This window comes from Corvus kubaryi, unplaced genomic scaffold, assembly GCF_017639235.1.
Source record: "Corvus kubaryi isolate FWS band 111438036 unplaced genomic scaffold, C.kubaryi_AGA036_p1.0 37157, whole genome shotgun sequence".
NCBI lineage: Eukaryota > Metazoa > Chordata > Aves > Passeriformes > Corvidae > Corvus > Corvus kubaryi.
This window is the reverse complement of record NW_024581041.1, coordinates 698,510-720,631: the sequence shown is the minus strand read 5'-3', so window position 1 is coordinate 720,631 and position 22,122 is coordinate 698,510. Positions and strand designations below refer to the sequence as shown.

Sequence of the window (22,122 nt, the reverse complement as noted above, 5' to 3'; positions counted from 1 at the left end):
AGAGACTCTGGCCCCTGCCAGCACAGTTTAAAGGAGCCTTCCACACACTGGAATGGCCTGTCATCCCAGGAGCTGGAGCAGGGCCCTGTGAGGACCTGGGGTGCTGTCATCCTCTCAGGGTGCCCTCTCTGTGGTCAGCTCTGTGTGCAGACAGGTGTCTCGGTTTGAGGCAAGTTTAGGAGGAAATGTCCTGTAATGAACATCTCCTTGTAAGAAGGCAGGTTTCAGCACTCCCTCTCCCACCAATACAAAAGGAATTTCTTGGATGAAAGTGAAAAAAATATTTTATTTAACAAGCGGAGTGCCAACAGGGCAAAGAAAAAATGAGTAATATTGGATAATAAACCTCCTTGATGTGGAGAAAGCTGGTGGTTTTAGAGTTCCCTCTGTAGCTGGCTCGGCCCCTCCCGAGGCCCAAGGCCGGGATGTGGCCTCGCCACAGCCTCCCTGCTGGTCCACGGGGTCCGATGATCTGGTTCTCGGATCCCAGCTAAGCCGAACAGTTCCAGAAGAAGAAGAAGTTGTTACTGGAGGATTTTGGTATGCAGTCCTGGGAAAATTTTCTTGCCTCAGCTAAGAGGCTGGCTAAAAGCAGGAAGGTGCTCCCTCGGCTCTGCAGCGGTGAGAATGCGGGGGAGCGTGTGAGCCCTTGAACACAAACCATGCTGAGGAAGTCGTCTGGCTTCTCTCCCCCCTCTCCTGGACCCAGATTAAAGCTATGGGACCCGTTTCTGGGCATAAAGCAGATGATAGGGAAATACAGTATTATCATAAAATCACCCCAAGACAACAGGAGACCAAGGGCTCTCTCCTGACACCCGTACGGGCTTCACAGGGCCTCTTCTTGCATTTGGAGGACTTGGCACGTGGTCAGGGTGGGTATCCTGGTTAGAATCATTGAATCATCAAAGTTGGAAGAGATCTTTAAGATCATCAAGTTCAATGGCCTACCCAGCACTACCACTTTAACCCCTAAACCACATCACCCAGTGCCCAATCCAGTTCCTTAAATACTTCTGGGGATGGTGACTCCACCTCTGTGGCAACTTATTCTGGTTCCTGACCACCCTAACAGTGAAAAGTTTCCTTCTAATATCTAATCTGAATCTCCCCAGACTCAACTTAAGGCCATTTACTCTTGTTCTCTCACTGCAGGTACAGCAAAAGAGACTGGCCCCCACCTCACTACAACCTCCTGTCAGGGAGCTGGAGAGAACAATGTGTTCCCACTATGAGCCTTCTCTTCTCAAGACTAAACAAACCCAGCTCCCTCAGCTGTTCTTGATAAGACATTTTTTATAGACCCTTCACAAGCCATGTTGCCCTTTCCTGGACATGCTTCAGGACCAAACTGTCCTTTTGTCCCCTTTTTGAAGTGAGGGACCCAAAACTGAACATAGTATCTGAGGGGCCTCACCAGTGCCAAGTACAGGGGATTGGTCACTTCCCTAGTCCTGCTGGCCACACTGTTCTTGATATAGGCCATGTTGCCGTTGATCTCTTTGGCTACCTGGGCACACTGCTGGCACCCCCCAGTCCCTTTCTGCCAAACAGTTCTTGAGCCACTCCTCCCCAAGCCTGGAGCTGCAGGGGGTTGCTGCGACCCAAGTGTAGGACCTGATGCTTCACCTTATTGAACTTCACACAGTTGTCCTCAGCCCACTGATCGAGTCTGTCCAGGTGTCTCTGTAGAGCCTTCCTACCCTTGAGCAGTTTAAGTGGATCTTGAGGTTAAACTGTCTCCTCTGGATCTAACTGATATCCCAGCCTTATTTTATCAAGGCAGATGGCTCCATTTCTATGGAAATACATGGGTGTACGGTGGGTGTGATACTGTTGTGTGCCTGTCACTAGCTGGAATGAAAGGACAGAGCCTACAGAAGACCTGTCCGCTGGTTTGGGCCCACTGCTGAATATGGGAGTACCCTGCTCTGGGGCTGGTCTGGCCCTTTCTGTGCTTGTTGTGCCAAGCAGCTGGACTCTACAGCAATAGGACATGAATGCCTGTAATGCCTATGTAGAGATTGATATGCTCAAGCTGGGCACAGACAGAAGAAGAAAGACCTATAGATTTTTCCTCTTGGCTCTTTAAGAGAGAGGAGGGTCTGCCCATTCTGTTCCTGGCTGTCCAATGCTGGCTGTGGCCTGAGCCGAGTGCTTTCAGGGCACAGTCTGTCCTGAGCTATGGCCAGTGATGAGGACTCCTTGGTGCTTCCCTTCCAAGGGCAAGTGGCTGTGTTTGTGGCTCTGGGTGGGCCTTGCTGCTGAGAGGAAGAGGCACATGGCCTGGTAGCTGCCTCCTGCCGGTATCAGGGTGGGTGCTGTGCAGGGGTCCCCTCTGGGTTTGGCTGTGTCTCCCACAGCTATCCATAGATGTGAGTCTGAGTAGAAACAAAGGTCTGTGCCAAGAAGTGACTGCTCTGCTTTGGTCAGGGAGAAACCCCCTCCCGTGCTCTGCTGTCTCATGTCCTTTCTTGAACTCATGCCCTTGTCTCCTCTGGTCCAGATCCTCATTCAGAGCATGCCAGTGGGCTGGCCAAAAGCTCCTCCTGCACTGCTGTGTGCCGGTGCTGCCAGCCCTGCTTTGCTCACCCACTGACTGGGCTTCTGTGCTGCCTCTTGTAAACCCCCAAAGCTGGGGCTTGTCTGCAGCCTACCACGCTCAGGGAACTGCGAAAGGCCTTCCTTGATGCTGACTTTAACCTGGGAAAAGTTATTCCTGAGTCATGCTGCTCATCCTGAAGAAAACAGATATTAGGAATGGGCAGATTACCCTGCCCCACAACCTCGTCCAAAGGTGCCGTGGGAAGAAGAATGACAGGCTACAGGCTTTGGCAGTGAGGGTCCAGCTCTCCTTTCTGCTGGAGAGCTCAGGAACATTCCTGCCCTTCACATCCACTCTTGGGACCACTAGACATGTGGCAGAGTCCAGCTGCCTGCTCCCTATCCTGGTGAAGAAGCTGTGCTTGGCCTCCTGCTGCTGGTGATGAGGCTCATGATGCAAAGCTAAAGCTCGTTCCTCTGGGCGGCTGTCTCCTGGCGCTGGCTGCCCTCCCCTGCCCGCAGCCTTTGCCCTGCCAGCCCAGTGCTGCCTGCTTGGGATCCTGCCCTACCTGAATGCTGGTGCCTGGGAAGGAACAGGCAGGGTGGTGCTGGAGCAGCAGCCCACGGGGGCAGGGGCCAGGGGTGTGGGACAGCACCAGGGCTGAGGGCAGCAGGGCCCTGCAGCCCTTTGCTGGGCTCTGGAGGCAGCAGAGCTGGGCTGCTCACTGCAGCATCAAGTGTCCAGGCATCCTCCACCCTCATTCAGCTGCTGCAGCTGCCTGAGCTAACACTGTACAAAAGGCAGTGAGCTGGGGCTTAGGCCACTCGATGTGTATGATGCACAGTATATGATTTTTTTATTTGACTTTTTGTTTAAAAAAAAACCAAGCACCCTGAAAACCTAGAGTTGAGTGATAGGCCTCTTGTGGGCCACACAATGAGAGGGGTCCAGCCTGGACTAGCCCCATGACAAGGAACTTGTAGCAAGGTATTTATCTTGACTTTAGCTTGCCAGAAGTTTTGCTGCCGTGCAGACAATGTCTGATCCTTTCTCCTTCCCTGGCATCACTTGGGTCTCAGTGAAACCTCCTGTGTGCTCCATGTGGGACCCTAGCTCTGCTGGATAGGAGCAGAGGGCTACAGATGCCCCCAGTCTCACTGGGCTGGCAGTGGCCTTTCCCCAGGCTTTGGAGGTGGACCAAGCTGCACTGGTGAGATGCAGTGGTTCCCAGAGGGGTGCAGATGGATGCTACCAGTGTCCTGCTTTCCTGCTGTGGGAGAGTCCTGTGCTGCTGGATTCTGTCCTGGTGCTGTCCCCACAGCTATATCAGCTGGAGACATGCACAGGCACCTTAGAGTTGTAATGTCAGATTCCAGGGCTCAGCCTGCAGCCTGAAGGTTGTTTGGGTGGTGTAGGTTCTGCTCTGGCTCTGGGAGCAGCAAGCTGGCTGGCCTGCAAAATCCCTTGGTGTGTGCCAGGTACTTAGTTAAGTGTCAAGTGATTCTTTGTGGCAAGGCAGTAGTGGGAAGAGCTCCTTGAGAACAGAAGGGATCCCATGCCTTGCCAGGGTTCTGAGGGACTTCACAGCCTTTTGATGATGGAAAGAAGACAGCAGGAAGAGAGTGCTAGTTCCCTCAAGAGCTGGAGTGCCCCAGATCCATCTTCTGGGTTACTCCAGCAGAAAATTGATTGAGCACTGGAACAGGCTCCCCAGGGAAGTCACAGCACGAAGCCTGTCCAATTTCAAGAAGTGTTTGAACAATGCTTTCAGGCACATGATGGGATTCTTGGGGCATTCTGTGCAGGGCCAGGAGTTGGACTTGATGATCCTGATGGGTCCGATCCAACTCAGCATATTCTATGATGTGGTGTTTCTAAAATCTGTGAGGGCAGGACTGGGAAGTAGAGCCAGGGTAGGAGCAGCTCGGCCGGGTGGATGCTGGCTGGCCCTGCTGGGGGCCAAGCTGAGGCAGGTGGGGCAAGAGCAGTGCACTCGTGCTGCTGGCAAGGAGGGCTAAGCTGAGCACCTTGGAGCCTCCTGCAGCACAGAGACCACTGTGAAAGATGAACCAAACCCAGGTCTCCTACACATCTGGCTCCAAGCACACCTTTGGGATGGGACTGCTCTCTGTTGGAGCCCAGCAGGGTTGTTCTGAGCTGCTGCTCCCACTTGGTCTGAAATCTCTGTGTGGTCCTTCCTGGAGAGCACCTCTACTGCAGCTGCACGTGTCTTCTAGCTTGACTTAGCCCTGTGTTCTCTGGGCCCTCCTGGGACACATTTGCAGCAGTACAGGAGGGTCTGTATGGGACAGGCTTAGTCATGAGAAAGAGTCCTGTGTCATCTTGTCCACAGATGCCGTGAAACTCCTCCCTGCTCAGGTCGTGGCACTGGGTGCCTTTCCTTGCTCTCACCTAGCTTGACTTAGATGTGGGCCATGCTGGCCTGTGTCATGTAGCCAGGATCAGAGTTAGAAGCCTTTGCCTCTTCAGTATGATGGCATGAGCCATGGACCAGCATCAGCATGCAGAATTGGTCACCTCATGCTGGCCTGAGAAGTGCCCACCTGTAGGACCTGTTGGCTTTTGGTGTTCCTGCCAAGGAGGGAGACACGATGAGGGTACGGGGTGTCACTGGGGCTGGCAGCAGTGCAAGCTGCTCCCTTGTGCCAGCAAGTCTGATGGCTCATGGCTCATGGAGTGGGGTTTGCATGGTACTGGAGGGAAAGGAGAGGCAGGTGTTTGTGGCACTTCTGTCTTAAAACACTTGTCAAATACTTCTGCGCTCTTTGGCACCTGTTGCTGGCACTGTGCAGCAGACAACTGCTGAGGGTTGGCTGCCCAAAAAGCATCTACTGCCGATGGCTGTGTTGAGTGTGCCGTGGCTGGAGCTGCTGTGGGGAGGGCGTGGACTGTGACCTCACGCTGTCTGCTTGACTGTCACAGCGTGTTTATCCTGGGGAGCTGCAGCAGCGCCCCATCCACCCAGGACCGGCGCTGCATGTGACAGGGCTGCTCCTGGCCTTCCTGCCACCACAGCACTGGTGGGAAGGAGGCGTTGAGGCCAGCTTTCTCCTGCATCTGGCAGTGTCCAACCTATGCCCAGTCCCCAGAGAAATCAGGCCTGGGCAGGTTGGCCTGGTCCTGAGGGTGTGCGAAGCCCAGGAGGGGGTTCTGGGTTCCTCTGTGTTTGGGTGTAGCTGCTCTGGCAGTGCCTGGGAGCTGTGGCCATTGCAGAGACCAGAGTGCTGCTGACCGAGCTGGGCCACAGCCACTGTTGCAGGGATCCTGGGGGAACACTCTGTTTGCCCCAGAGAGCTCTCATGGTGCTGCATTGCCACAGACCCCTCATTGGTCCGCCGGAGGGGTACAGTGTGGGGACCTCATTGCCTCTGGCACTAAGGTGCTGCTAAGAGCTGGACTTGCAACTGCAGCCCCTCTGATCAGGCCTGGTGTAGGGGAGTTGCTTGGAAATCATCCCTCCCTCAGCCCATCCTGCCCTGTGGGCTGCAAGGTGGGTGCTACTCATGCAGCGTCCTCCCCGCCGTGGGGGCACAGGCCTGGGGACACGGCCAGCCTGGCCCCAGCACTGCATCTGGGGCTGCTTCTGGGAAGACATGGCTCTTCTCCTCCTTGCTTGCCCCATCTTCGTCCCCATAGCAGCTCTTCTGTGGTCACAGTCATGGGGCTTGCAGCCTGCCTCAAGTTCCTGCATCCTCTCCAGTCTCTTTCTGCTGTCATTGCTGCTTGGCAGAGGCTGGTTTGTTTACTTCCCTCTGCTGCTGCAGGGCTGGCAATGTCCGACACGTCTCTCAGCGGGGCCTGGGCTATACCCGAGGCTCTGAGGAGTCGGAGTGTGTTCTGTGCTTGCCCCAGGAGTGCTGCTTCTTGCTGAGACTGCGGCTGCCATGTTAGTCTTGGCCAGTGGGTTTCAGGCAGCACTGAGCTGTGGGGGATATCTGTGGTTGGGCTCTTTCCATGGCTCAGCAGAGCAGATGTCCCCAAGCTTGTCCCTGAGAGTTTCATTCCAGCAGTTTTATTGCTCTCAGCAGCCCCGGGGTTGGCTTGGCCGCCGGGAGGGGTGAGTTGGAAGGATGAAGTGCCTCAGGTTCAGCAGTCTCATCATTGTGAATTTTTTTTTGTGTTGTGTCTTGCAGAAATAACATTCATCCCAGATTTGATGATAATGAAAATACAGAAAAAAGAAAAGCAGGTTTGTGACCCTCTCTCCTTCTCCCAATTCAGCTGTCAAGGCCTGAAGACCATGTCCCATGTGGAAATGGTTTCAATTGATGTATGGTGGGAAGGAGGCTGGGGGAGTGTTGTCTTGAATTGCCAGACAGGGGTGCAGCTCAGCTCCTTGAAGTTTGACCTGAGCTGCACCCCAGAGTGGGCAAGCCTGATGGGGCCATTGAACAAGGTGGAGTTTATCTTCAGTAGTGGAAATGCTCTTGACTTGGTGCTGTCCCCAGTGGAGGAACAGCCCTTCTTTTTGTCTTGAAGTCCATAGTACTGGTTCTTGCTGTAATCTCATTACAAAACCACATGTTTGCTGTGATTACTGTTACTGACAGGATACACCAGGACTAATACCAGCTGGGAGGTTTGGGAAGATCATGTCTGGGAGCTGTGAGAGCTTGGACAGGGAATTTTCTTCCCTTACTCAGAAAAAATCCCATCTCACAAAGCTGCCATTTCTGCATTGCTGCATTGGATAATAACAACCTGCTGCTCCCAGAGATTTATGAGCCAGTGGTCTCCATATTAACTGTGTGCAGGGGAAGGGCCTGACCGCTGGCACTCTGCTGAGGGGAAAGGACCTGTTACATGCATGGAGTCTTACTCTGTCAGTGGGGCTGAAATATGGCTGGAGGTATAGAACAAACTGGTCTGCCTGGAGCTAATTTGTGTCCCTGCTGCTTTTAATGGAAAACCATTAAAGTGAGCACTGAGCTAAGGGATAAATCTGTTTGAGAGCACAAGCCAGTGCCATTTCTAACCAGCTCTGAAGCAGCACGTGCTGCTCAGGGTACCCCAGATCACACTGCCATGGCAGGTTGATGGGAGGAGGAAGGGAGGGAAGTGTTTTGAAGAGGTCAGTGTGCTGTTCTGGGCTTGCAGCAAGGCAGATGCTGCAGATATTAGGTGTGTGTTCAGAGCACCAGTACTGTAGGAAGTAGTGAGTTTAGAACTGTGTTCTAAAGATGCTGTGAAGAAGCAGAGCCAGCCTCAAGGTGAGGAGGAGGAAGGAAGCATGGAAGGTCTTGTGTACCAGCATGGCTGGATTGCTCCTGATGGGGCAGGGCAAAGGCCTGGAGGAGAGCAGGGTGCTTTGGGGTGTGGGTCTGTGATCACCCTCCTCTGATAGCAAAGCCCAGGTAAGAAATTCATGCTACTCATTGGGCTAATATAGCAGGTTTGGGTGCTCTCGAGATGGGATGACTGAAATGACATGGGGTTTAAGCACAGCAGAACCATCCTTCCCCACCAACTGGAAATTTTAGAGGGCTCAATTGACAAATCGTTTTCTGTGCTGCTGCTGCAGATAAAATCTGGGAGGAAGATAAAGGCATGTGGTGTGAGCAAGGAGGGGTAGTGTTCCAGCTGCTCATCTCCTGAGCTCTCTAAGCCAGCAGCAGTACACAACAATGCTTGCAGCATGTCATGGGGTAGAGTGCAGCATTCCCAAATTCAGTGTTTGGAAGAAAGCCTGGCCAAGCAGGGCTCCTGCGGGCATTCTGGGTGCCTGGTTGAAGGGGTGGGTGGCTCCCTGTAATGCTCAGATGAGCAGCATTGGGGGCAAAACTCACAAGGGGTCAACATCACTCTGGACACCTGAGCCCAGGAGTGCCCACACCTTGTAAACAGACTTCTCATGGCACCAAGGGGGACTGTTGCCTTCCATTGGAAAGTCTCTCTGGAGAAGATGAGATGCTTATGTGGTTCCAAGGCTTTCAAAAGTCTTGTGTTTCCCTGCCAGTCTCTCACCTGCAGAAACTCCCTGTTGGGCATCATATAGCTGTAGGTTCAGGCCCAAGCGTGAAAAGGCTGGCAAAATGCTGGTACCCTTCATACTGGTGAGGGATGGCAGGAGAGCTGTCAACTGCCTTTGGGAAAAAGTATTGGATGTGCTCCCTCCCTTCCCAAGCCCTTGGCTGTCCTAGGTCAGTGCTTTGTCCTGCCTATATCCACTGCCAGTGGATTAGGAAACCTGGGCTGGAGAGATGGGGTCTCGAAGTGGGCTGTCTGGGGAGGAACTCCTCTCTGTGCCCCCTTGGTGCCCCCCACAGCAGTACCTCTCTTCCTGTGCAAATTATGATGGCAATGCCAACTGGTGCGCTGTCTGAGGGGCTGTAGTTAGCAAAGGCAGGGGCTGTGTTTCCACAACTCTTCTTCCTTAGTAATGCACAAAAATCTGGTACATTTGTCACCAAGCTGTGACTAACTCGTGAAACCTGTCACTTGTCTCATGACTTACAAGTTTTCATGCCAGGGTGCCTTGTCTGCTGGTGGAGGTGGGACAGGAGTGCCTGGTTACCCCCGAGAGCAATGACAAGTGATGGATTTCCTTTGAGGGCTCAGCACCATCATTCCCTGGACTGCCTGTCCTGTCTGTGTCCTGCTTGTCCCTGGGCACCGAAGGGTCTTCTACTCCTTATTTCTGCCAAACTCTGAATTGTTAAATAACCAGAGAAATAATGAACTAAAATAAATGCAGTTATCCCACAGTGCCTGTAAATCTCCTTATTCTAGAGCCATGGAAATGCTCCCATCCTGCGTGGACTGTGGTAGCAGAGCAGAATTATGTTGGAGACAGAGAGATGGAAAGCCTTGTGATCCCTTAGCCTTCTTCTGGAGGGCTCTTCAGACTTTCCAGCCTTGGCTTGGAAGTGGTGGGAATGGCTGTATCCCCCGCAGTGTGCGGACAGCAGTGGGAGGCAGTGGGGAACAGCCCAGGGCTGCAGGCACCATGTGGCTGCTGGGCAGCCCTTGCAAGAGGGAGGCCCCTGGGAGCATCTGGTGGGAGCTCTGCTTGTTTTTGCTTCAAGCACTCACTGCATTAAATGAAGGATTTTCCTGAGTTTTATGGGTCTGTTTATGTGAAAGTGAGCTTTGCTGTCTCACGTACTGGAAATGCTGTTGGGGGTTTTTACCAGAGTTCCCCGTGGCTGGAGCGGGATCCAGAGCAGTGGGAGCTGGCACAGGGGGCAGGGCTGTCCAAGCCGGGGGGCACTTGTGTTTCTGTCCCAGGCTGTGTCTGTGGGCTTTTTTTTGTCATGATGAGACTGTCAGGTGTGATGACCCCGGGCGCTGGGTGCGTGGAGGAGTTTTGGGCACTCACTCTGTCAGGGTGAAGGGTGGGGAGAGCAGTGAGCTGCCAGGGTGCCCTTCTCCTGCACACACAGCTAGGAGTGCTGGGTCTCCCCCAGCGTCCAAGGGCTGCACAGGCTTTCCTCCCTGCCAGAGAGAACTGAGTGGGGAGGACAGCCTGGACGGCGCAGGGCAGCAGCATTGCTCTCTGCCCCACCCATTCCCTGTGCCAGGGCGCTGGGACCGGGCTGGCCCAGTCACCCGACGGAGCTTCCTAGCTGTAGTTGTTGAGGGCTGCATTGTGGTGGAGCATCTTGGGAACAGAGCCAGGCCCCACCTCCATCATGCACATCCCATGGTGACTGCAGAGCCTGCTCGGAGACATGATGGAAGGTGGCACTTGTATATTTTTAGCTTCTTGCTGCATTGGATTAAGAGCTGGAAACAAGGGGTGCGGACACCGGGCAAACAGAACCCAACGGCCCATGCTGTGCACGCTGCTGGTGGGAATGGGGCTGGTTTGGCTCACCAGCCTGCCAAAACCCTCTGTGTGAAAGAAGCTGCCTGTTCTGCTCCTGTTGGGCTCTGTGGCCAGCTGTGTGGATAGACTGGGCTGGTGACAGCCAGCCTGAGCCCCTCAGGGAGGCAGAGCTGTGTCATGATGCCCTGCTGGTGGAGCAGCAGGTTGGCTGGTGACTTTGGTGGGGGGAGATGGGTAGTGAGGGTGCTGGGCAGCCCCCAGGCATCAGTCTGTGCCTAAAGAGCATGGAGATGGCCCCTGCAGTCAGGGTCCCTGTGGACACTCCACATACAGAACAGATCTCTGGGGGGTTTGATGCATGCCCTAGACCCAAATGCGGGCTTCTGCAGAACTCTTCTGGCAGGCTGCAGGAAAGCTTGGCCAAGCCTGCAGCAAACAGGGCTTGAATTGTCCTTGCAGTTGGGTGCAAGGTGGCATGTGGCACGGCCACTGCTGCTGGCTCTGGTCACACTGCCTGGCAAGACTGTGTTGTGTGGATGTCGTCTGAGCCTGGTTGCCAGGGGAGGTGGATCTGCTCTTGGTGGTGTGACCATTAGAAGGGCTCATCTGTTGCCTCCTTGCTGGACAGAGCTGCCATTCAGATCCTGAGGCATGGCAGAGCTTTGTCCTGCTGGGAACACTGTGCTTTTGGAGAAAAAAGCCTGCAGGATGGATTATGGGGTGGGCATGAAGCTTTTGGTCTTTTCTCCTTCCCACACCCAAACTTGTGGGACAGTGCAGGGTTTGGATATGGATCAGGCTCCAACACCCAGCAGTGCAGATGCAGCATCTCCTTGATCCCCATCACATCTCCTGACAGTGCTGGCATGGGACTTTTGCCATGTGGGTCCAGGGGAGCTTCTCTGCTCCTGCCTCTCACAGATATTATTATTACTATTATTATTATTATTATTATTATTATTATTATTATTACTACTGCTGCTGCTGCAAGTGCATAAGCTGTGTAAATCCATGCTACCTTTATGGGGCAGCAGATGTTGCTTCTTCCCCTCCCCACTTCTCTTTGCAGTTTCCTCTTCTTCACTGTTGTTCCCTTTGCAGGTACCTGGCGCAGGCAGGTGAGGCTGAGGGTTTTGTCCCTGCTCACCACAGGCCTGGCTCACCCACTGGCCTGAGCTCGTCCTTGCCCTGAGCAGGTGTGGGGAAAACACTGCTGAATTTTACTGCTCCTGAGCTCCCGTGCAGGTACCAAGGGGAGTTTGTAAACTGTCCCTTCACATCCCTGTGAACCCAGCTTTGCTGGAGGGCTCGCAGAGGGTCGGGGGTGCTGTGTGAGCCTCGTGGGTCGGAACAGCCAGTGTATCCCACAGGCTCAGCATTTTGAGAGAGGGAGGGACCCCTTAGAGGAACAGGGGCAGGAGCCGCTTTGCCTCCCACCTCCTGGTGGTGTTTTCCCCCAAATCCTGAATAAAAATTCAGGATTCAAATTGAGACTATAAGTGAAACAAAGCAATTTTAAATTAAGGAAACACACCACACCATTAAGGCCCACCCTGACCTTGGCTTTGCCGTAGAATGGGGTCATGCAATTATAAGTGTGCTCTGTTAGCCTCCACAGCTCTCTGGGGAGGTTTTAAACATTTTTTTCTCCTGACCTTCTATTTGACAGTAGTTAGACACATGGAACAAGACTTCGTGCTCCAGGGATGCTGAGGGACTCTATGAAATGTAATTTATAGAAGATTACTCTGTGAATAAAAAACCCATTACATAAAAGTGTATTCTGGAAGTGTGAAATCATTACAATCATCACCAAAAAAAATGCCAGTTCAGAGACAGTGCAAAGGCATGGTTCTAGGGATAAAAAGTGCTCTGGGGAAGCAGAGGCTGCTTGGATTGGGTTACCAGAGGTTCAGAGATGGGCATCATCTACGAAAACCTGGAAGTCATGATCTTTACTTCTTCCCCACTCCAAAATACCCAGAAGCAACAAGCTTGCTTAGGTGGACATGTAAAAAGACGTGTAGAATGGGCAGTTGAATGGAAAATTATGTTTCTATTTAGTTTTAAAAAGCGATAGTAAGAAAAAGGACATGTACTCTGAATTTCAAAGTAACCCTGTAGCAAGGCAGGGCATCACAGATTTTTAGGAACCACTAAAGACATGGAGTCTAATAAAAAATCTTTTTCCAACTCTCTCAGGATTAAAAAGCCTTTAAGAGGAGTCACGGGGTAAATATGGTGCCAAGTGAGGGCTTGTGGAAACTGAGCATTGGCGGAACAGCTCAATCAAACAGGCTCCCTACCCAGAGTCATCTCTGAGGGTTAGAGGGTTGCCCTTAAAGGGAGTGGTAAGGACATTTCTGAGCAAAGTAACATAAGCCACCTGTTTTTCCCTGTTACTCGGGAATTGTAAAGGAACACAATGAGATTTGGGAAAATAAAATTTAAAAAAATAAATTAAAAAAAAAAATAGTATTGGGGCCATCACCCATTAGGGCCATGGAAGGGGAGAGGGGAGTAAATGTGAAACTAAAGGCCAGTAAGTTCATTTAGGTATTGAGTAATAGTTAGGAACTATAATAAACACTTTGTTTCTGAAAATACTATGCTGGTGAATAGTCAGCATGAGTTTTTCAAAGCAGAGTTAGTCCTTACAATCTCTTGGGGATTTTAAAGATAACGGGGTCACAGGGCTGAAGTTGGGCTGGGGTGGTGCAAGGCTTATGGGCTCCCAACCAGCAGCTGAGGAAGTTTCTCACTGAATGGTTGTAAACACGTGAAGCATTGTCCTGATAAAAGGCCTTTCTGTAAATTAGTGACTGGTTAAAGGCAAGGAAGCCAAATACAGGGAAGATATTGCTGCTTTCACAGCATGGGTCGGGAAAGAAAGCTGCTGGCTGATTCCTGCAGTCATCTGAGATGCTGAAGTGGAAATGGAGGCAGAAAAGTTGAGGAAAGTCTCAAGATGTACCCAGTAAAGCATGGGAGAACCAGCCATGTGCATGTTGTCACTGGGGGCTGTCCCTGCTCCTGGAGGAGACTGTAAAGCACTGGCAGAGTTTGGTGTCTGCCTACAGGTTGTCCCAGGGTGCATTCAGTGGTTTGTAAAGGGAAAAGGAACAGAGCAGAAACCCTCCTACTACCCTGTGGTACCTCTGATGCTACGTGCTGCCTACTGCCATAGCGAGTGGGGTTGGAAGAATGAACTGAAGGCTGAACAGGATAAGGCAGGTGGCCTGAGAGCTGGCCTAGCCCACCTGTGAGAAGAGGGTGACTGTAGCTGGGCCAAGAGAGCTCTGCAGGGGGAGGATGGCAAAACTGAATTGTACAGAGCATGTGACAAGGACACCCCCCTCACACCTTGAGAAGTAGAAGCCGCTTAGGAGGGCAGCAGGATTTAACCAAAATTCGTGGTTTTCCCCAACACCTTATGAGTTTGTAGCACTGAATGTCCCCAGGTGCTTTGGCACCCAGGGTGACAGGTGGGTTCATCGTGGTGTGGGTGCAGCCTGTCTCTGGACCAGCCTGGGCAGACGGGGTACAGAGATGCTACCTGCCCTGCCCCACTCCTGCCCCCTCAGGGTCAGAGCATTGCTTAGAGCAGCCTGTCTTGCCCAGCTGCAGCATGTCCCAGGGCTACAATTTGCCAGCTTTAGGCTCCTGCAGCTACGCATGTTCCTCCCCTGGGAAGGGGGTCTGAGTGTGGTGGTATGTCAGTGCTGGCCATTGCTGCACAGTGGCCAGTAGCCCAGTCACAGCTGTGGGCAGCCTGTTGGCTCATGGATACCTGTGTCTCAGGCCACTCAGGCCGAGGTTGCTGCTGCAGCAGAGCTCCCTGCAGTGAGTGCTGTGTCCCCAGCAGTGTGAGACCGGCCCTTCAGCCTCTCACCCTTTGGAAGCAGAGGCGATTTCTGTTGTGCGCAGGGGCAGCGGCCGATGTTCCGGCAGCAGCTGCACGGGGACAGCGAGCTCCTGCCTGCCACGAGGAACCAGCCGGGCTGCCGCAGGCAAGGCAGCGAGGGTGCTTTGGAGCCATGCAGGAGCACAAGCTGGCACTGCTTTCTTAGGCTTTTCCTGTTGATAAGAAGCCAGGATAAACTGAACCTCATCAAGGGGTAGTAGAAAAAACCCATTCCCTGGCTCATGGCAGTGCGCCAGGCTCTCACTGCAGACTGTACTTGGCAGCACAGTCCTACATGCATGGTCAGAGCTTGCTGTGGGCTTCAGGAGCATAACATGAAGCATTTTCCCCTCAAGACAAACCAAGCAGCTTTGGGAGTATAGTTTCTGGGCTGGCAGCATTTGGTGGGAAGCAGCCTGGTCTCCTTGCCTCTCTGTCCCTGTGCTGCCTGTGCGAGCCCTGGCTGTGTGCCTCGGTCCCACAGGCCGGCATTTGTTGGCCCTTTCATGGCAGGGCCTGCACCAGAGGCTTCTGGTTGCTCCAGTTGGAGGCAATCGCTGCTGACTGGGACCAGCACTGCTCCTGGGGCATGCCAGGCTGTGACACCTGATGCTCCCAGGGATCGCAGGCTGCGGTGCTGACACTGAGTGTTCGGAAAGCAGACTTCCAGCCTTTCAGGGAGATAGTGGGATTCCTTGGGAGACTGCCCTCTGGGACAAGGGAGTGGAACAGAGCTGATCTTTAAGGAAGTGTGGATCAGGTTATCAATCCTTGTATCGATCCCCACTGGGGCAGGAACAGATCGAGAGCAGCCCTGCTGAGAAGGATTTTGGGGGTGCTGGTGGATGAGAGGCTGCACACACCCGGCCGTGTGCGCTGGCACCCAGAAACCAACCATGTCCTGGCTGCATCAAAAGAAGTGTGGGCAGCAGGTCAAGGGAGGGGATTCTGCCCCTCTGCTCCCCTCAGGTGAGGCCCCACCTGCAGTGCTGCATCCAGCTCTGGAGTCCTCAGCACCAGACAGACATGGACCTGTTGGAGCCAGTCCAGAGGAGGCCACCAAGTTGATCAGGGAGATGGAGCACCTCTCCTATGAGGAAAGGCTGAGAGAATTGGGTTTGTTCAGCCTGGAAAAGAGGAGGCTTAGAGGTGACATAACTGCAGCCTTCCAGTTCCTAAAGGGGGCTTACCTAAAGAAATGCTACTGAAATCGGCTGGATAGAAACTTTGTAACACAGTTTTGAGTATCAGAAGCAGGCATTCTTTACTGTAGCAGGCTGGTCACTCGGGGGGATCCTTCTTCCATTCAAGTGTGAAGAGTGTTGGGTGAACAGGGATTTTATCACAACCACTGATTACATATTCATTAGCTATCCCCACTTCCTTGGCTTTATTTTACACCGTCCCACCCCTTGTCAGAAGTCCTTATATGGTTCTTTGGGGTCCATCTTCAACGTCTGGTGTCCATTTCAGGTGGCTGTTCCTCGAGCCCCGCTTTTGAATAAGCACAATATCGTTGTTTTGCATAACTTCTGCTTTGTCACCCTTGCAGAACTGAGCTGGCATCCTGCTTGTGTTTTGCTTGACTTCTGTTTGCCTAAGTTACATCCTTTATCTATTTCTGCAAGGCTGTGCTGTTGTGTTCTACTGTCCTTGATAAGAGTAAATGTTTTTTTTTTCTGTTCTACTATCCTTATCAAGTGAGTAAAATGCTGTTCTGTTCTACTGTCCTTATCAGGGGTACTATCTAAAGGGGACTTACAAGAAAGATGGAGAGGGACTTTTTACAAGAGCATATGGTGACAGGACAAGGAGGAATTGATTCAAACTGAAAGAGAGTAGGTTTAGATTAGGTATTAGGAGCAAATACAGATATATATACATATATATAAGATTAGATATTAAGAGGAAATTCTTTGCTGTGAGGGTGGTGAGGCACTGGAAGGGGTTTTCCAGAGAAACTGTGACGACCCCATCCCTGGGGATGTTCAAGTCAAGGTTAGACGGGGCTCTGAGCAACCTGGTCTAGTGAAAGTTGTCCCTGTACACGGTAGGGGGTTGGAAGTAGATAATCTGTAAGGTCCCTTCCAACCCAGGCCATTCTATGATCCTAAATTGTTACAGCTGATCCCCATCTTGCGAGAGCTGAGGAATGCAAAGGCTGGGACTGATGCTGTTGCACAGCCAGTGGTCTCAAGCAGCATCAACAGTGCGGATTTTCTCCTTGTCCTGAATAGGTTCCCTTTAATTCCTTAGGTGCCTTGTGATGGCTGGTCCATGTGGCAGGATGGCTGCTCCTCCATCCCAGGCTGCTGGTGCAGATGGCAGCAGGGGCCAGGGCTGGAAGCGGCCGCTGGTGGGCAGGGGTGCTGGTGCAGCCTGCTTGACCGATGCCAGCCAAGCCTGCAGCCCCACTCATGGGTGGCTGCAGGGTCATCAGGGGCCTTTCCCCTTGCAGTCCGTTTCATTTAATGCTTCCATATAATCCAAATCAGAAGTCCGAGTATTATGGAGCACCCTGTGCCTAGACAACCCTGGATGGGCTCCAGCCCTCAGCCTGTAAGATGCAAAGATTTGCATTCGCTCCCACAGCTCTGAGGTGTCTTGAGGAAGTGGATGGTGCCGAGGCTCTGCAGGGCCAGGGTGTTGCTGCCAGAGGCACTGGCACCTCCGCCTCAGCACCAGGGAAGGGGCTTGTGAAGGAAGCAGCACCCCTGGCCTGGGGCAACTGTGGGTGTGGGGTGGCGAGGCAAACACTGCCCCTGTCCCCACAGGCACAGGAGGTGCTGCCCAGCACTTCTGGGCCACTCACCAGCTGCCCCACAGATTCCCTACGAGAAGGGGACACCTCCAGGCTGGTGGGATGGGCCCATATCTTGTTTCATGGCATAGCCACCAGTGCCCAGTTTCCAGCCCCAGTCATGCTGCTGGGCTTGGTCTGGTGCTGCCCTACCAGCCCCACAGTGATGAGCGAGGCCAGCGATGGCCACTGCTTCCCTCTGGTCATGGCTGAGCCATGCGTGAGGAGGAGCTGGGGTGCTGGGGATGGGCACTGACTGGTAGAGAGCTGAAATGGAACCCGACATGTTCCTTTCCCCATCCTTGCTGCACACAACTGTGCTTCTGCCTGCTCCTTTGTGCATCCCTTGCTCTCTCTCGCTCTGGCAGCTGTTTCAAGGGATGTTTCTGGTTCCCATTGAGAATTGTCACCCACAGCTCCCTTCCTTGGGCTGTCCCCTGCCAGCCCTGTCAGCCTGGGCTGCTCTTCCAGAGCCAAGGTTGCTGCACATTGAGCCTGGGCCCTCACTACATGCACTCTGGCTGCTGCTTGAGGAGAGCTGGGCCCTTGAGTGCTGCTGTCTGGTCATGCCTGCTGCAGCCAAGCATGCTCAGGAGGCAGCTCAATTCCTTTCAATGTTCAGTGCTGGAAAGTTCACAGGAAACAAAGGAAGTACTGAGCTCTTCTCTCCTGGCCTGGAGGGAGCCCTTGCACCCAGCAGTTCCTGTGGGCAGTGCTGGTCTAACCCTTTTCTTCTGCCTCGAGCTCTGCCCCAGATGGACCTGGGAGCGCACTTTTTGTTTCTGTAGGCTGCAAGGCATCTCTAATTCCCTCTCCTTACCCTACTGGGACAATCGCTGGCTCTGGGCAACTGGCAAGAAGGGTCTGGATGCACAGGTTGCTTTTGTCTTTGCCAAGTGGAGTCTGGAGTGTTGGATCGAAGGCAGAACAGTGTTTGGGGCACACTGGGGCCAGTCACCCCTGCTTGGGACCTGCATGGGCTAGGGGGGAGCTGAAAGGCCTCTGTCTGTCAGCCTCTGTTGGGCAGAAGAAGGGGGGGGTCCTCCCTGTTGAGCTGCATCTGCTTGTGGTGGCCATTAGCCATAGCCCCTGAATGCTGAGGGATGCTGCCATGCTGCACTGGGTGATTGGAGCCTCGTGGGGCTGTGGTTCCCCCGGGGCACCTGCTGTTTACAACTGTGGCATTTGCTTCACCTGTCACCTTGCATTCTCTCCACAGCTGCCAAGCTTAAAAGCACTGAGCCTCTCCTCAATGTCGTCTGCCTGGGAGTGCAAGACACAGGACACCTTTGCCAGCAGTGAAGAGCAGGACAAGGTGCCCCACCAGGTGACAGTGACAGCCACAAACACAGGTGGCCAGTGCCAGTGCCCAAAGGAAGAGCCCAACGGGGCTCCCCAGAAGCGGACAAGCACCCAGAACGGGATGCAGGACAGTGGGGGCACGGGGGTGAAGAAGAAACGGAAGAAAAAGGATCTGGCAGAGCAGGAAGAGGGAGATAAAGCAGCTGTGGAGGTGAAACCAAAGAGGAGGAGAGAGCCTAAAGAACCAAAAGAGCCTAAAAAGGTGAAGGAGTCCAAGAAGCCGAAGGAGCCCAAGCAGAGGGAGGTGGCTAAGAAGCCCCGGAAACCTCGGGAACCCAAAGCCCCAAAGGAGCCTAAAGACAAGAAGAGTGGCTCTGAGCCAGCCCCCAGATCAAGACCCAAGAAGAGCAGGTGGGTGGTGGTGTGGCCCTGTCTCTGTGCTTGCTGTGGACAGGGCTGTGGGCTTGCAGGAGCTGCAGCTGGAAGAGAGCAGCACTGGGTGTGCAGGACACTTGGTCTGAAGGCTGGATGTGCTGCTTGGGATGCCAGGATGAGCTCTCTGGCCATGCAGAGACGGGACAGGTGGGTGCCCTTTTGGGTATGAGGCTCTGCAAGACTCCAGATCCATAAGAGGACTGGAGAGTCTTGGCCTCTTCTTGGTCTGGCCTTTGTGCCAAGTGTCCTGGGGCAAAAGGGACTTTAGGTGGGTGTCCCACCAGGACAGTGAGGTGCTCTGTGGCAGAGGTGCTCTGTCATATCTGATTTGGGGCCCAGGCAGAGGGTACGTGAGTGAGAAGAACCTGCCCTGGACTGTGTGGAAATGAGGGGCTGTGCACACTCAGGGGCCAGCAGCCTGTCTCCCCTTGGCTCGGGTTTGGGAGCATGGCGAAGCGCATCCCATCCCCTCTCCCTCTCCAGGGAGACTTGTCCCTCCTGGCAGCTGTGAGCTGTGCTGGCAGTCAAGGCCAGCAGTGGGGGGAGGCCTGAGGACTCCCTTGCACTGCACAGGCCAGTGCCGCCACCTCTGGTAATTCCTGAGCCTTTTAATTAACAGGCTGGTTGGCCAGAAGCTCTGATTTCTTTTTAATGGAGAATGTGTCCAGAGAGCAGAGCAGGTCTCAAGAGCACCAATGCCATTTGGTCTTCCACAGCCCGACTCCTTCAGAGCTCGCTGCCAGCTGGATCCTGGAGAGGCCAGGGCTGTGGAGCCGCTACTGGGGTGGCCTTTAGTGCCATTGGTGTGGGCTGGTTGTGGACAAGAGGAGGTGTGGGTTGCTCAGCAGGAGCCGTGTCCCCAGCGGATCCCTGAGCCATGCAGTGCTGTCACTTGTGCTCTTCCTTGAGCCTGGGGCTCTGCAGATGTCTGTCATGGGCTGGTGAGCCAGAGAGATGGGCATGGGTGGATCAAGCGGACAGTGCTGGGAGGGTGAGGGAAGGGTTCCTCCAGGCCCCAAGGAGGGCTGCAGAGGGATGGAGGTGGAGAGGGAAGGAGAGGGGCTGCAGGCAAGGAAGGGAAGGATGAAGCCCATGTGAATGCAGCATTGGGCCCCCAGGAGGGTCCTGGGATGAGGGATGCAGCTCTCAGATTTTCCTAATGACACTTCTCCACCAGTAAGGACCTGCCATACAGGCAGTTCACAGATCTGCCCCTGCAGGGGAACCCAGGGGAAGAGCAGGCCGTGGAGGCTTGTGCTCCTGGAGCCATTCATGGCTCTTGTAGGTCCTTTGGCTGCCAGCAGTGCCTTCACAGGATGCTGTCTTTTCCATACAGGGCAGCCCATGACTGTGCAACTGGTTGTGAGTAGCTGGTGGGCAGGTCACCCTGCCAGAGATGGGGCTTGTGGCAGGGTGACCCCAGCTGCAGATCTGGAAACACTGGCTCTCCTACTTGGGCACAGCAGGATCTGGGCATACCGGCGGGGCTGAAGGGCAACCAGCTTGCTGTGCTGGGTGCCACCAGAGCCCTGGTGAGGAGGCCACTTCATGCAAACCAAACAATGTAATATAACTCTGTAACACATCATGCAACCAGAAGAAACTGTGTGTGGGAGTCTGGGAGTTCCACAAAGCTCTGTGCACTCCTGATGCTCTGTCCCAGTATAGCCTGAGCCTGTGGTGCTTCCTCCCATTCATCTGCACCTTCCAGGAGGACCTAGTTCCAGTTCCACTGCTTGGAAAGTCCAGCCCATGAGTCCTCCTTACAATTTCCCTGCCTCTGCAGCCCCTCTTTGAGCCTTTTCTTAGACTTGATTTGGGCTCTGGGTCAGCCACCAGCAAACCCTGCTGTGTGAGGGACAGCCATGGGTGTCAGGGTGGAAGCTCTGCAGGGAGCAGGGCTGTGTGTCCCCCTGTGCCCTCTGCCACGTGGAGCTGGGGAGGTGCCTGGGGGCCCCTGGCAGCACAGGGAGGGGAGAGGCAAGCAGCAGGCTTTAGTTAGTTTATACTCTGTGTGGATGGAATGATTGCTGGGAGTCCTCTAAGTGGCAGATAATGGTGGCATAATTTCTTCTAAATTATTTCTAATCATAGTCAACGACTGACTCATGAATGAAGCAGTTAATTGTGACTTACCAATCAATGTCTTGGGAGTTACTGCTCGGTGAAAGCACTGCTTGCAGAGCATTTTCAGGGCCTCTTAATTGAGGCATATATGCATGGCCAGGGCATTTCTGACCTGAACAACAGATTTTTACCTTTATTTTTTGCTAGTCACAGGCAAGCAGAGATTTTTCTCAATAAATGGAGCTAAAACCTTGACGTGGCTTTGAAACTATTGGTTCCTCTGCCACTGTACAGATCTGGGATGTGGAGGGGATGGATGGTGGGGCTGGAAGTGAGGAAGGCGGCATTGCTCAGCGCTGGGACAAGCACCAGCTCTTTGGAGCCATTCCCTTAACAGTGTTCTTTGCAGAGGATAAGGATGGACTGGCATGCTGGGAGCAGTTGTTTTTTTACCGTGGTGCTTCCCGGTCCCGTTTCCTTGTGCAGGCAGGTTGTGGTGGTGCCACAGGGGTGCAGGTAGCCCATACCCTGAGAATATGCCGTGGGACTGGGCTTGTCTTTCCATGTTTTTCAGGAAGGTGGTGGGATTCAAGGGAGTAGAGCCCAAGTCCCCTCCGTGACCTGAGCATGGAGGACAGTTTCCCGGTGGGACAGAGCTTCCCAGTGGGCCCTTGGAACTGGCAGTGGCTGCTGTGATGGGCCTGGGGAGTTGGATCTCTATCCTCCTGTGTCCATGGCAATCACAGGGCTTAACTCCCTCCAGCTGGAGGCTCGCTCCAGTCTGCTCAGCTGCCTTGGGAGGGGGCTCACTGCTGTGGCTCAGGAACCATGAATCATGAGCTGGAGCAGCTTGTGCTTGGTGTAAAGGTTTACTGGCAGGGCTCTGTGGCACATGCAGGAGGTGGCCAGCATGTGTGGCCAGTGCTCCTCAGACTGGGCTAGAAGGTTTGTTTCCAGGGTGCCAGGACATGGGTTGCCTCTGGAGCTGCTGAACTTTATTTCTGACTTTGATCAGCACAGGATGCGTTTGGGAGTGCTGTGATCAGAGCAGGCACCTTGCTGCCCTGGCCTACTGGGTTTGGCGGTGGGGAGATCCTCTTTGTGCCTGTACTAGACCCCGTGAGCTGAACCCCAGCTCCTAATGCCCCTGTGGGGCTGTTCCCCTGGCTGGTGATAGCCCCCAGCCTCCACACCAGGCAGGGCAGGTGGATCCTTTCATCCCAGTGTTCTGGAACTGGATGGAGAAACACTTGGTGTGCTTAATGAGCATCACTGACTGG

The 22,122-nt window shown here is 53.7% G+C and overlaps 1 protein-coding gene across 14 annotated transcripts in view; it reads left to right on the top strand.

The window, feature by feature from the left end:
* CHD6 (chromodomain helicase DNA binding protein 6) overlaps nt 1–22,122 on the top strand; it is a 92,086-nt gene that overhangs the window by 27,597 nt on the left and 42,367 nt on the right. For 12 of the 14 annotated variants that reach the window (XM_042021681.1, XM_042021686.1, XM_042021675.1 and 9 more), the window contains exon 2: nt 18,258–18,751. In XM_042021681.1, the coding sequence (XP_041877615.1) occupies nt 18,291–18,751 (461 nt within the window). In that variant the 5' untranslated portion in view covers nt 18,258–18,290. Of the gene's footprint in view, nt 1–6,699; nt 6,756–11,435; nt 11,580–18,257; nt 18,752–22,122 lie in introns of all 14 variants that reach the window. The other 2 variants (XM_042021682.1, XM_042021680.1) reach the window with 2 other exon arrangements.